Source organism: Girardinichthys multiradiatus, chromosome 1, assembly GCF_021462225.1.
Source record: "Girardinichthys multiradiatus isolate DD_20200921_A chromosome 1, DD_fGirMul_XY1, whole genome shotgun sequence".
NCBI classification, from domain to species: domain Eukaryota; kingdom Metazoa; phylum Chordata; class Actinopteri; order Cyprinodontiformes; family Goodeidae; genus Girardinichthys; species Girardinichthys multiradiatus.
Window position 1 is genome coordinate 28965173 of NC_061794.1, and position 14916 is coordinate 28980088.

General features: G+C 39.2%; 1 protein-coding gene across 2 annotated transcripts; it reads left to right on the forward strand.

Moving 5' to 3' along the window:
- The first annotated feature begins 2205 nt into the window (after window positions 1-2205).
- Window positions 2206-14412, forward strand: LOC124875102 (glutathione hydrolase 7). 2 transcript variants are annotated; one of them, XM_047376950.1, is made up of 17 exons: window positions 2206-2420; window positions 2621-2783; window positions 3077-3608; window positions 3887-4113; window positions 4307-4458; window positions 6610-6724; window positions 6823-6890; window positions 7282-7355; window positions 7533-7726; window positions 9582-9669; window positions 10096-10223; window positions 10320-10408; window positions 10493-10645; window positions 10729-10843; window positions 10938-11075; window positions 11180-11279; window positions 12875-14412. In XM_047376950.1, exons 3-17 carry the CDS (start codon window positions 3389-3391, stop codon window positions 13045-13047), a joined length of 2034 nt encoding a protein of 677 aa, XP_047232906.1. In that variant the 5' UTR covers window positions 2206-2420; window positions 2621-2783; window positions 3077-3388; the 3' UTR covers window positions 13048-14412. The 2 variants fall into 2 exon arrangements, with proteins under 2 accessions (XP_047232906.1, XP_047232914.1); XM_047376958.1 differs by having other exon boundaries at window positions 2207-2420; window positions 3313-3608.
- The last annotated feature ends 504 nt before the right edge of the window (window positions 14413-14916 follow it).

The following is a 14916-nucleotide window of genomic DNA, read 5'->3' on the forward strand; positions in this document are numbered from 1 at the left end:
GCAAACATTTAAAATCTGCAACCACAATTTGTTGATTTTTTTGTAAATAATGTGAAATCACTAGGTTTGGGGTCAAGGAAAGCAAATTCTGTGAAATGGTGAATTCAGTTGTTGGTTTGCTATTAAATCATGAAACAATGAGAGGAAAATCCCCAACACGCAACCAGTCCAACTTGGACTATTCAAAACAGATAATTTGAAGGTTAGTGTTAATAGCTGGCGAGGTCTTAACTGCAAATAAGTCCCAAAATCAATATCTGGTCAGGGCCCCATACAATCAAGGGTTGGGTTTTCCTATATTGTCAGAGATAAAACAGTGAATCTAGTTAGTCAAAGGTTCAGGGATGAACCGACATGAGGTGACCAGACAGGTGTGGTGATGAAGTGTAACTATTGTCTGTGGACCTGGGTGGCGTGTTCTTGTGTGTAACACTGACTTAAAATGGTATCCATAGGAAACTTGCTACAGCAATCATGAAAACACACAAATTTACTAAAACAGGCACCCAGAAGGAATGATACATTTTCACATCTTTCTTTTAATCAGTGAGTGTGATGAATAAAAAAAAACAATAGTCGTTCTTTGAGTTTGACCATGTCTGGAACAGCATGTCAGGGTTTTATGTTATAATTTAGTCCGTGGCATTTGTTTCATTAATAGCGCTTTAGTCGTACTCCTCCTTCTGCTTCGTTACACAAAACTAATAGAGCAAAGTAAAAGATGAAGGAAAATGGGGGAGAGATGCTCTTTCACAAGTTTGCTTAAAAAAACGAAAAGAAACAAAACCAACAAATAGAGCAAGACAAGTGAGAAATCTGAATAAAAATAAAAAGTCCTTTCAATCGGAATGCACAGGAGACCATAATGACTATTATTGTTGCACTGGATACCATTAATGTTGCAGTATCTCCAGACAAAAGTGAAGATACTATGCAGACAGCGCTTCATGTAAGGTTTCAAAAATGTTTCTACTGTAGATAAAAAAGGACATGCATGACTTTATTTTGTATTTAAATGATTTAAGCTAAAATATATGTGTTGAGATGCAGACAGGTAAATATGGTGTGGGAGTATGATGTTCAAGACCTGGATGTCTTGCTGTAAATTATGGAACCATCAATTTTGTTTTCCATTAGAAAATCCTGAAGGAGGATGTACAGCCAGCAAGTCCAACTCATCAATGTAAAAACACATCAATGTAAGGACATCTTTCCGAATTACCACAGATGCTTGATGGAAGCTGTTGCCGCCAAATGTGGCATAACCAATTAATAGATGAAATCATAATCTTAAAAAAACACTTTGTATTTACCCTGGGTATATTTGTCTGATAGTAAAATTTGTATAACTGCCCGAAACATGGAAATGTGACAATAAAGCATACACAAAAGAAACCTTTAAAGGAGCAAATGAATATTCACAGCACTGTATGTTCAGTGTAGAATGAGACCTGAAAAGATAGAAAAAATGCCATAGGCAGTATTTCCTTACAGTGCTAACACTGTGCACAAGAATATTAAATATATACACAAAAGGCTTGCCACACAGTGCGCCAGTTCTCATTGACAGAACATGCAAATAAGCCAATAGAAACCAGTAGGGTGCTGACTAGCTTTTTTGCCTTGTGGCGCCCTCTGTTAGGTTGTCCTGGGCAGAAAGCCATATTGCCCATATCAAAAATCGCCAGTAAACATAGCTGCAACCCATGGGTGGTTCTAGACAGGGGCCAACAGGGCCCAGTGCCCCTGTAGATCTGGTACAGTTATTTTTTTGCCTTTACAGTTTTACTTTAACAATGAATAAAAAATTAAGGTGGTTTACTTTTAGCTTCACCTGTATTGAGACAGGATCACAGATTTCATCTGCTAGATCAGGGGGGCTGCAACCTGCAGCTCCAGAACCGTAAGTGGTTTTGTTGCTCACTTAATATGTTAAACGATTAAATATCGCCCTGTTTTTTTGTTTTTTCAATTATTTTGTTCTGTGGCCACATAAGAAAACAGTGTCCCCACCCAGGCCCCCCTGGTAAATTTGGTCTAGAACTGCCACTGCAGCCACCTATTTTTTTCTTCTCTTTTTTTTCCTGCAGAGCGAATAATGCAAACAAAAGAAGAGAGCGAAAATAACTGAACTGACATTTGAGACTTTTGCAGTCATTCCCCAGTTCAGAGGAGGTGGCGGAAAATGAAGACACATGCTTAAAGGGAGGGTTTAAAGCTGAGCTGGTTTATGCACCTGCTTTAACCTGTTTATCCACCCTGTCCTGTTCACTTATACTCAAAGGCAGTCCAGAATGCCTTAATGGGAGTATCCTCTCTGGTTACTGCAGTTATTTAGATATGCAAACAGCTGGAGGATTTGTGCATTTAAGAAACGCAGATTTCATGGGATTTTCAAGGCCTCTACTTCTTCCATTGAAGTAAGTCTGACATTGATATAGAGAAGACGACCTAGGTCGTTGCCAAATATGTGCAGTTTAATTAAGATTTGTTTTGTGCCAAGCAAATATTAACAAGCATCCGCATTTACCTTTTTGGCCATACTCAAATGAATTCCTAAAACCCTGGTTGAAACAGCAGCCAGTATCTAGTACCACCGGTTGTCCCTATCCCTCAATAGGAAGCGAGCTTCGGAGCGCGGAGCTGCGGCTGCTGTCTGTCTGTGGGGAGGGATTCGGTCGCTGTGATGGCTCCGTCCTGCCACCTCACCTGCTCCGTTTAAAAACCCAAACTTACACCGCCAAGGAATACTTCTATTGAACGACATGTATCTTACGACAAATGTAAGTATTATTTGCGCAAATTGATTGCTCTTAGAAGCCGTATATGGAGGGATGCGTTAGCTTGTAGTAGCGCGGTAAATAAACAGCACACGAATTTAGCTCGGAGTTTAAGCAGGTAATAATGCGGCTGTATCTAATAATAACAAATCTGTTTGTGGCTTGACTTTTACCACGAAGCGTTTTGTCTCATATGTCCATTATTGCTTTAGGCGTGAATGTTCTTAAATCCTACAAGGCGAAGCTCATCATAGCTTTATCAAAACTATTCAATCTGTATGGTTTGTTATCTTCAGGTGGAAGAAAATGCACCATCATTGGAGCTACACACATGTGCTTTGGCCTAATAAAATGTTTCCCAATCAGATCCAGCTCCAGTGGTCTTAAATGTCCCACTGTCACACATAAAGCTACAAATCCCAGCAGGAGAATTCTGATTTAATAATAATTTAAAAAACGGAAGCTGTAGGTTCAAAACATTAACAAGTCCATAAAAGGGAAAATCCACAAATTTGTCATTTTCCTGAAACAGGTTTTTACAAACATGGATTTCCGAGTCTAATTCTAAGATTTAGAAAACAGGGTGAGCACAGGAACCACTGCAAGCCATGCACAACCCTGCTCCAGAAGCTCTGGCAGCCCACCCAGGTGGAAATGCCGTGGATAAGGATGCCAACCCGGAGACAACCTTGGGGAGCTCCTACTCTCCGGTAGACTACATGAGCATCACCAGCTTCCCCAGGCTGCCAGAGGATGACGTGGTGTCTGGAGAAAACACCCTGAAATCCCGCAAAGATGATGACAACGTCCTGAGTGAGCAGGACACAGGTTGGTGATGTCACATTAGGAGTCATTTTGCAAAATACTTCCTAGACTCTGTGAAAGGGAGTGTGCAAATATGAGCTTATCTAGCCTGTTCATTTAAATCTGTGGTTGATACCATTGTAATAAATCAGTCATGCATCTTCAGTTAGCTCTAACCTCACTGCTTGCAGTCATAACTTAGAAGCGAAATCTGACAAGAGTTTTTGTGAAAGGAGACAACTTTGCGTCCTCTGCTCTCTTCACTTCCGCCTGTTGTTTATTTACAACTTTACTCATCCCAGACCCAGATCTGTTTCTGAGGTCGGCCCGCCTGCAGCGTCTCCCTTCCTCTGCGTCAGACTTGGCCAGCCATGATGTTGCCTCTCTGCGAGAGACCAACGTCGACCCTTTTACTGAAGACTGCGCCTGTCAGCGGGATGGGGTGACAGTCATAATCACGGCCTGTCTCACCTTCGCTACTGGGGTCACTGTGGCTCTCATCATGCAGATCTACTTTGGCGATCCACAGGTACTGGTCTGTTACAACTTCCTGCTAATTTAATGTGAGCCACGTTGCAACACTTCTGCTTCTCTCAGATGAGTAATCATGAGATTAACGATCATGGTTATGTGCTTGTCTACGCCCATTTAAGCTATTTCATAACAAAAGGTGTGCTAATAAATATACTTCCTTCTGCTTTGTTGTCCTTTTGTGTTTTAAGGTCTTTAACCAGGGAGCGGTGGTGACAGATGTAGCTCAGTGTACATCGCTTGGGTTTGATGTTTTGGGAAAGCAGGGGTCCAGTGTGGATGCTGCCATAGCTGCTTCTCTCTGTTTGGGAATTGTCCACCCTCACACCTCTGGCATTGGGGGGTGAGTTATAAGAAAGGCAGCACCTTACAGAAGGATTAATCTGCCATAAACCATTTCATCATCTTCCATGTTTAACTGAAAACTTTATTGTACTTTGTCCATGTGTCTGAAAAGGTGGGCTTACATTTCAGCCAGCCCCCTTTCTCTGATAACACTAAATAAAATTCAGTGTAACAAATGACCTTCAGAAGTCACCTTGTTAGTGAATAAAGTTCACGTGTGAATGTGTTGATCACAGTATGTATCCAGCTGTTCTGTATAGGCCTCAGAGGTTTGTTAAAGAGCCTTAAAAGAAGAGCAGCATCATAAAGACCAAGGAACAAAGCAGACATGCCAGTGACAAAGTTGTGAAGATGTTTTAAGAACTTTTAAGTTGTAAAACATTATACAAAGCTTTTAATATCTGACTCGGTGCCGTGCAGTAGGTCATCTGAATATGGAAGGAGTATCGCACAACGTAAGTTATCATAACTATGATAACGTTATCATGTAAGTTATCATAACTATGCAGACGACACACAGCTATACGTTACGATGTCTCCAGGTGACTATGAACCCATTCAAGTGCTGGGTAAATGCTTAGAAGAAATCAATGCATGGATGGGCCAAACTTTTCTTGAGCTGAATCAAAACAAAACTGAAGTAATAATCTTTGGACCAAAAGGAAGAGCGTTTAAAAGTTAGCACACAGCTTCAGTTAATACAGCTAGAAACCACCAGTCAGGCTCGAAACCTGGGTGTAGTGATGGACTCAGACCTGAACCTTCAGAGGCACATAAAGACAGTAACAAGGTCGGCCTTCTATCACCTAAAGAACATCTCCAGGATTAAAGGACTAATGTCTCAACAGAACCTTGAAAAACTAATTCATGCGTTCATCTTTAGTAGAATTGATTACTGCAACGGTGTTTTCACAGGTCTGCCTAAAAAGTCGATCAGACAGCTGCAGTTGATCCAGAACGCTGCTGCCCGCGTCCTCACTAGAACTAAGAAAGTGGAGCACATCACCCCGGTTCTAAAGTCCCTACACTGGCTCCCTGTAGCTCAGAGAATAGAGTTTAAAATACTTCTGTTAGTCTATAAATCACTAAATGGCTTAGCACCAAAATACTTTACAGACTTGTTGTCAGTGTATCAACCACCCAGACCTCTCAGGTCTTCTGGCCCAAATCTATTCTGCATACCCAGAACCAGAACCAAACATGGAGAAGCAGCTTTTAGTTCTTATGCTCCACTAATCTGGAATAAACTGCCAGAAAACTGTAAAAGCGCTGAAACCCTAAGTTGCTTTAAATCAAGATTAAAAACTTATTTGCTTAGAGTGGCCTTTGACTGTGCCATCTAGGCATGATTAGTTGCTTTTTCAGTCCAATTTACCTTTCATTTTCTTGTCCATCATTCTATTCTATTCCCTTAATTTTATTTTACTTTTTTAAATTACCTCTGTTGTTTAATTTTATCATTTGATTTGTTTTTCTGTGTCTGTATCTGTGTTCATTTGCTTTGTGATTGTATTGTAATTGTATGTACAGCGCTTTGAGTGTCTCGTTGCTGAAAAGCGCTATCTAAATAAACTTACCTTACCTTGCCTTGCCTTGCCTTGCCTTGCCTTGCCTTGCCTTGCCTTGCCTTGCCTTGCCTTGCCTTGCCTTGCCTTGCCTTGCCTTGCAACTGCAAACATGCCAAGACATAGCCGTCCACCTAAATTGAGAGGGTGGGAAGAAGAGCAATAATCAGAGAAGAGGCCCATTGTAAATCTGAAATAAGCTGCTGAGATCCACAGCTCAAGTGGGAAAATTTGTTGTTAGTCAAGCACTCCCCAAATCTGTCCTTCATTAAAGAAGGACTAAAAGAAAGCCAATGTTGAAAGAACGACATAAGAAATCCTCTTTATAGTTTGCTTTGTTAAGACATGTAGCCGACACGGCACTGATGAGGCCCAAAATGGCCGTTTAAAAAAATAAGCCATGTATCATTTTCTTTTTAACTTTACAGTTATGCACTATTGTATGTTGGTTTATCACATGAAATCATATTACATTGTAGTTTGTGGAACTTTTGAGTGCTCTGTATTTCCTTCTGATAAACAGTTTTATCATTATGGTGCTAAGACTTGCTTGAATGCATGCTCACTGCTCTTTTGGTGTTTAGTGGCGGCGTTATGTTGGTGCACGACATCCGTAAGAATGAGACAAGAGTGATTGACTTCAGAGAGACGGCGCCATCGGCCATCCATGAGGACATGCTGCTAAACTTCGATCTTAATGTAAACTTTTTTATATAAGCCTCCTAAAAGTGACAGATAAAGGTCTGAAGTAGCTCTCTGCTGCCACTAACATGGTGTTTATATGTTTCTTTTTCCAGTCAGGGTTGCTAGTGGGAGTTCCAGGTATGCTCAGTGGGATGCATCAGGCACACAAGCTCTACGGCAGGTCTTTATTCAATAATACTCTCTATTCTATCTGTTACAAGCTCCCAGAATTTACATTCTGCATTCATTTTTGCTTTTGAACTCTTGAACTCACTTACCGGTAATTGCCCTTCCTTGGTTTGGATTCTCTTTGTAAAACCAAATAGTTTTTACTCTATTCTACCTTTTTAATGTTTTCATAACAAAATTGTTTTAAGCTGACTTGTTCAGATCTAGACCTGACTGTGATCAAACAACAAAGTTGTTTTGTACTCAAATTATTATCATCTTTCAGTAGCCTCAGCAGGATTTTACAGCAATAAATATCTTGCTTCATCCATTTAAAATGATTAACTGAGGACTATTAGCATAGTTATTAGATTGTTTGTTGACTTGATCTTCTGTTTTGCTAGGATACCATGGAAGGATGTTGTTTCCATGGCAGCAGATGTAGCCAAAAATGGATTCAACGTTACTCACGATTTGGGTGATTATAGATTATTATCCTGCCAGGCACTGGGGCCAGCTAATTGTCTTTTCTGTTGCTCCTTTGTGCAGATAGAAACAAAGCACCATTTTACTCTCAAACAATATAAAGCGAAGGCACACACACTTTAGCGTAATCTCATCTGGCCCTCTCTTTCATTCATGTATTCCTTTGCAGCGGAAGCTCTGAATAAAGTAAAGAATCAGAACATGTCGGATGCTTTTCGGGCTTTATTCTTCTCCAACGGTCAGGCTCCCCTTTCCGGACTGTTCACCCGGCGCCTTGATCTAGCAGCCATTTTAGATGCCGTTGCAGATAAAGGAATATCGGAGTTCTACGCTGGGAAACTGGCACAGGAAATGATGGCTGCAGTAAGGAAGAATGATTTCACTCTGATTTAATTTGTAATGATTATGAATGAATGTTATAATTATTGTTGGCACAGTAATATAACAAACAGAAATCCTTTTCTTGCAGCATACAATGATAATTGTGCAGCTTTGATGGATGAGCTGCAGATAGTATGGAGATTAATGTTGCTCAAAGGATGTGAGGACAACATTAATGCATCAACAGGGAAACACTGTTCTTTTATTACTGGACAGCAAAATCAAAGGATTATTTTACTATTAACTAAAATACAGCAGCTGCTGCTGTGGTTGGAAGTCATGAAAAGGAATTTTAAAGAAACCTTCATTCGCAGTGATGGAACAAGTTACCAGCTCTGTTGGTTACCGTGACTTTTTGCTAAGTGTGGAGCTGTCTGCAAGACAAAACACAAGGTACCAATAGAGTCCTAGTTTATACCGAGAAAACGGCTCAGTTTATGGTTAGATGTGTCTTAGCGGACTGGCGGTAGCTGGACCTCCAGGTAATAGACGAAGGACTGTACACATAACCTAGAATACACACAAATGAAAATGATACAAAGTTTTCAGAATGTTTTTCATATAAAAATCCGGAAAGTGTGGAGCATTTGCATATAGCCCTTCAGGCCAATAATACGCAGAACCATATTTTGCTTCAGTTAAAGCTGCAAGTCTTTTGCAGCATATCTATCAGCTTTGCACATCGAAGGACTGAAAATGTTGCCCATTCTTCTTGGCAAAATATCTATGGTTAATATCTGTTTGGTGAGCGTCTGCAATCAGCTGTTTTCAAGTCGTGCCTCAGATTGATCTGGATTTAGGTCTGGACCATAAATATGCTTTGATCTAAACCACTCCATTGTTGCTCCAGCTGTATGTTTAGGGGCAGTTGTTCTGCTGGAACGTGATCCTCCACCTCAGATTCAAGTCTGGATTGTCCTACATCTAGCTCCATCTACCTTCTCTTTAACTCTGATCAGCTTTTCGTTTCTTTGCTGAAATACAACTTTCCACAAATTAATGCTGCTCCAACCATGTCTCAGTATGTGGAGAGTGTGTGTTTAGGATGATGTGCTGTCTTAGTTTTCTGCCACACATTGTTTTGCATTCACACCAGAAATGTTAATTTTGGTCTCATCTGACCAGAGCACCTTTTTCCAAACAAGACTTTTAAGTTGCTGTCTTTCAACAACAGCCTTTTCCCTGCCACTCTTACATAAACACTAGATTTATGGAATGCTTAACTTCCAGTTGTCCTGTAAACAAATTCTCTCACTTGAGCTGCAGGTCTCTGCAGCTCAAGTGATAGCAATTGGTTGCATTCGACTTTCTTAAGGGTAATCAATGGAAAGGGGGCTTAAATACAATGTTTTAATGCATTTATAATTTTCCTTTCACTTTGTGTTTGTCTATCGCATAAAATCCCCACTGGATGGTGGGATTGGGTGATTCTGAGTCTTCAATGAAATTAGCCAACTGGCAAATAACTTTAATCAGCTGATATTGTCACTCAGCTGATTCAATGACCCTGACATGGCATTTAAATGTGGTGTTAAGCTGTCTGTTTAGTTAGTGCAGCACTAACACATGAGGAAAAACCTTGCTGATAGATACTACAGTATGGTCAAATGCAAACACTGAAAAACCTTGTTCCTCATCATGATGCTGAAAAGTTGGTATCACATTTCAACTTAAAAGGAATACTTATTTACCCTGGTGAATAGTCATGGTTTAAATGCAGTCATTCTAGGTAGAACTGTTTATGCAAGATCTGGTTTATTTTTTCACTTTTAAAATATGCTGCAGTAGTAAGAAAAACAGTGTAGGCATGTTATACCTAATTCTACCTTTGTAATAGGTGCAAGCAAGAGGTGGCGTGCTGACAGAGGAAGATTTTGGAAACTACAGCACTGTCATACAAAAGCCAGCAGAAATCACCTACCAAGGTATATGTTCGTGAACAACCCTTCTGAGCTGCTTGAGAAACACCTTAAACTAAAATATTGACTTGACCTGGTCTGGATCACTTCCTCCCACCATTCCTTTGTATTTCCAGGATGATCCTCCTAATCGCTAAATGTCCACTCATCAGTTTAACAAAGGTGGCATTGATGCTCTCTGTCTAACCTAGAGCGAGCTGTTTTTAATCCTGGAATCCAGAGTTAAATGCGAACACTGATCTTATTTAATAACTACATGTTTTTACCCTTTATGTTATTGTAATTGTTTCTGTTTGATATCATAATATCATTAATGAATTAAATATAAGTATATGTTAGCATTCTATGTACAACACAACAGTCATCCCAGATGTCTATTTTCCCTTTAGAAATATATATGTGCAATCTTGTGATCTGTTGGTGTTTTTGAAGGACATCGTGTCATGGCCGCCCCAGCCCCGCATGCAGGTGTTGGATTGATCACTGCACTCAACATCCTTGAAGGCTACAACATCACCAGCCAAGTGCCCAGGAATAAAACCTACCACTGGATTGCAGAGGTAAATAATAATTAGAACAAATCCTGATTATAAAGCATAAATAATATGCATGCAGGATTGATTTTTGTGTTTTCTTCTGTTTTATAATCAACTCAGGCTGTGAAGATAGCATTGGCCCTTGCTAGTGGGCTGGGAGACCCTATGTTTGACACTTCGGTTTCAGAGATTGTTGATAAGATGCTGAGGTAAAAACTAATCCACCTTCTAAGAAGCAAAATCACGCCATTAGTAAGACATTTCTACAGAACCTCTTCTCTTTGGTCCTCCAGTAAACCACAGGCTTCCCTACTTCGCCAGATGATCAGCGACTTCCAAGCGTTCCCTGTCAGCCATTACACCACATCATTTACGATGGAGGACGGTGCGGCAGCTGCACAAGTCATGGTTATGGGCCCAGACGACCACATCGTTTCAGTTGTGAGGTATGTCTTATTGGTAACAAATAACCCCCAAAAATGATAACAGTTGCAAAACTGGGCTCATTTGTATTCTTACCTTCTTTTAGCTCACTAAATAAACCATTTGGCAGTGGGATAGTGACTTCTTCAGGAATCCTTTTGAATAGCCAGATCCTGGACTTTTCTTGGCCTAATAAAACACTGAGCTCATTACCCAACCCTGTATGTATAACCTTCATCTTGAAGCATGTTTTTATAAAATTATTTGTTGTGCTGTCTGATGACCCTTATGTTTTTGTTTTCCTCCTTGCTGTAGCATAACCGCGTTCAGGCCGGAAAAAGACCCATGTCCTTCCTGATGCCCACAGCGGTGAGGCCAGCTGTGGGGTTGTGCGGTACATACGTAGCCGTTGGGTCTTCCAACGGAGAGAAAGCTCTCAGCGGCATCACACAGGTTATTTATTCACTTTTTAGTGCAGTTGCACTTAGTCTTCTCTACTACACTTGGTTAATTCATTTTTTTTGTTACAATTCATATTATCTTCTACTTCTCCACAGGTACTGATGAATGTTCTCTCTTCACGCAAAAATATGAGTGACAGTTTAGCTTATGGGAGACTCCACCCACAGCTGGAGCCAAACACACTGCTGGTGGACGGTGAGTTTTTCCTACTTCCTCTTTTGACAAGTTTGGGCACAAACATTATTGAGATGTTTAACTTTTAGGTCCAAATTTAAATATTGTATTGGGATAAAGAGATTTAAATTTAAAACACAAAAAAAGTATTTTCAATGAAGTGTCAAGTTTAATTTAATGTGTTCAGAAAAGTATTTCTCTACACTGACATTAACCGCTGACCCTAGTTTACCTCTCCTGCTTTAAACATCTATGGTTACAGATTGCCCTTGTCTTTGTGCACTTTTATCACCCTTTATTATACACTCTATGTAAAGTAGATGTTGTAAGCAGGAAGCTTGCACCTGGCAAACATAAACACCAGGTGTCAGGTGTATAGTTACCAGGCCTAAGCACAATGTAAAGAAAACTTTAAATGATTTGATTAGATTTTACCTTTTTTTTTAGTTCTTTAGAGTTTCTCGGAAAGTCTTACTAGTAATCCATGCATTTTTGCATTTTTTCACGGGAGAATAAACCTGACATGACACATAAACCAATTTATCTGTTCTCTGGGCTGGACAAGAACCCATATTTATCTTGCCACTGTGCACAGAGAGCAGGATGGCATCATAAAAGAGAAAATATCAAGAAATCTCATTGAAAACAGCAAAAAGTGGGATACTGGGTTCAACACACTTCCGTATTACCATTAGATGTTTTCCGTATGCCAACTGGTCTGTCCTGTCTTATTGTCACACATGCAAACATGTAGAGTTTACTATACATTACTGGGACTTTACGTGGGATGTGCTTTAGTCAGACCAGATAGGACTAAAATTCAACTTTGCAACAAACACTCCAGGTTGGTCTGGCTTAAAGCCAAGTATAAGAATATGGAAGAGAACTACAGACTACTGTTGAGTATGATGGGGGATTCGTAGTGGTGTAGGCCTTTTTCTTTTCCAGAAGCCCTGGGAACCTTGTTAGAGTGCACAGCATTGTGGGTTCTTTGAAATACCAGCAATTTTTAAATGAAAGGCTGTAGCAGAAAACTGCAAATAGGACATCAAATGGTCTCGTCCTGGTATAATGATCCAAAACAGATGGGCAAATTCACACAAATGTAACAGCAGACACAAAATTTACCTTCTTCTATGGCTATCTGAGTCTCCAGACCTAAATCCTGTATAGACAACATAAGAGAGGATCCAGGACTTTGGTTGATCTACACAAAGACTACACATAGATACATTTTCAAATATTCTTTCCTCTGTTTCCTGAAACCTTGGGAGATGTTACAGGAGACGAATAATGCTGTACTGATGGCAAAAGGGGGTTGTACATAGTAGTTAAAGGCACTAATAATTTTGCCTATCTAAATTGTTAAAACCAAATATTTCTTAAAATGTTTTCTCTTGTTGTATAAATCACGCAAAATAGAGAGTTTTCTTAAAAGCTCTGTTTCAGATTATTATATTTGAAAGCCAATAAATGTCTCCAACACTGTAAAATACTGCATGGAGACATACAGTACACACAATTCAAGCATGTTGTGATTGCTACACCCTCTGTATTACATTTGAGTGACATGAGATGAGAAAGTGTAACCTTTTTATCATCTTCTCTCTTTGTAGCTGAGTTTTTAGAGGACGATGTAGAGCTGCTGCAGGCAAAAGGGCACAAAGTTGAACGAACGGAAGTTCTTTCCTTGGTGGAGGGCACAAGGAGGACCAATGATCTCATCATCGGGGTGAAAGATCCCCGCAGTGCTGATGCTTCCGCCCTCACTATGTCTATGATGCCTTAATGCATTGCTCCTTTCAATACCCAGATACGACTGCAACAGCAAGATTAAGCGTTTTTTAATGAGGCAGAAATTTAGGCTACTTATTAAATAAAACACCAAACTAATCCACTCTACAAACATCTAACAGCAAATAACATGCAGGTTTCTCTGAACTAACATGGTAAGAAGCCGATACTTTTTTTAAATGCTGACTTGCTCACAGTAAAAATTAGAAGGTAGCTTCACTTTAATGTTGTTGATTACAGTGTACCTACTGTCACGGCCTCAAGTACCGTCCTGTCACAGTGTACCCTGTTGTGAAAGTACACATCCATCCTAGAAATGGCTTAAAAGTCCATTGCTTGTGTTATACACAGGAGAACCAAGTTTATTATTAAATTAATGTGAGGCATTCCAGGGAAAGGAAAATAGAAGCATGAACAGTTGATGAAGCTATTTTTCCAAAGGTGGTGGAAAGTAACCGTTTTTTTTTCTAAAAGTAGGTTTTCGAGTTTTGCACTAGAAATGGTCCGTCAGAAATTATGAGTGAAAATCCTGAGGAAAGGACTGGTTGGAGGACTGAAAAGGACACACACCAAAAGGTCGTCATCTACAACACAGGCATGGCATGCAGTATATTTAAATCACCTGTTGCAAAGCCTTGCTGCATCTCACGTGGGCAGGAGCATCCTAAACCTAACACATGACCTTCTCGGCTCTTTGTGTGGCATGTAACTGTGATTAGATGTTTTTTGGTAAAGCTACTGCATCTTTCACTGTTGCATGACTTTTTGGGACCATGATTAAGCTTAACACTGATACAAAGGTTGTAAAATACAATTTTAAACTAAACCTTCAGTTCTTTGCTCATTGCCAATATGGTTTTTATTAAGTTTAACAGGTTTTAGATGTAAGTAATTGTTTAATGAGTGCAATTAAATTAATTTTGTAGAAACGGAAGATCAAGATTTTCTTTTCTTAAACTGAAGGTCATATGTTCTCAGTGCAGGAATGGTTGGATTCTTTAAAAATAATTTAATGTGATTTCTATTTTTATAGTAACATTTATTTGGCTGTATACATTATTATCGTTGTTATTGTATCACATACCAATCAGTGCATCTAATTTGTGTACAGGTTAAATTGTATTAGGTTAAGATATCAACAAACTGTTTTTGACTATTTTATCACTGAAACATAAATGCCAATTTCACCTGATCGGATCCATCCTGATCTTTAATCTTTTTTTGTGCGGTAAGCACACATTTGCACAACTGATGTCTGCTTTTTCTGTGTTCATGTATGATTTACATAAAAATTTGCTTTGTACAAACACAAGAAATCAGACACGTAGCACACGTCCAAACATTAAAGAATGTTTCACCACTTGTTTTTTCCTTGCTGTTTTTTATTTAAATAAGACATTTAAAATGGTCATTTTAACTGGCATAGTCAAATACAACATGCATCTGTTACAGAAAACATTTGATTGAAAAAACTAAGAAAGTATAAAAGAAATAAAAAGCAATCAGTAGATTTTAGATTTGAAAAGAAAACTAAGTGAATATTTGTGATATTTTGAATAAAGTGTATCTTTTTGGTTGTAAATTAGGTGAATTAGAAGAAAAGCATAACAAATCATTTATGAAGCACAAAACCTCTCTGAATTGGAGAAACATCTTCAGGTCAGCAAGAAAACATCAAAACATACATATAGACAATTAATGTTCCACTCCATATTAAATTGTTGGTTAAACATGTACACATTTAGAGAAGGAATTTTTTGATTGAACTTTGGGAGTCCATTTTGTGCCCCATGTGGTCTTTTATAGATTGCCATAAAATATTATGTATCATAATTTTATGTGGGCCTTTTAAATTTCTGACTTC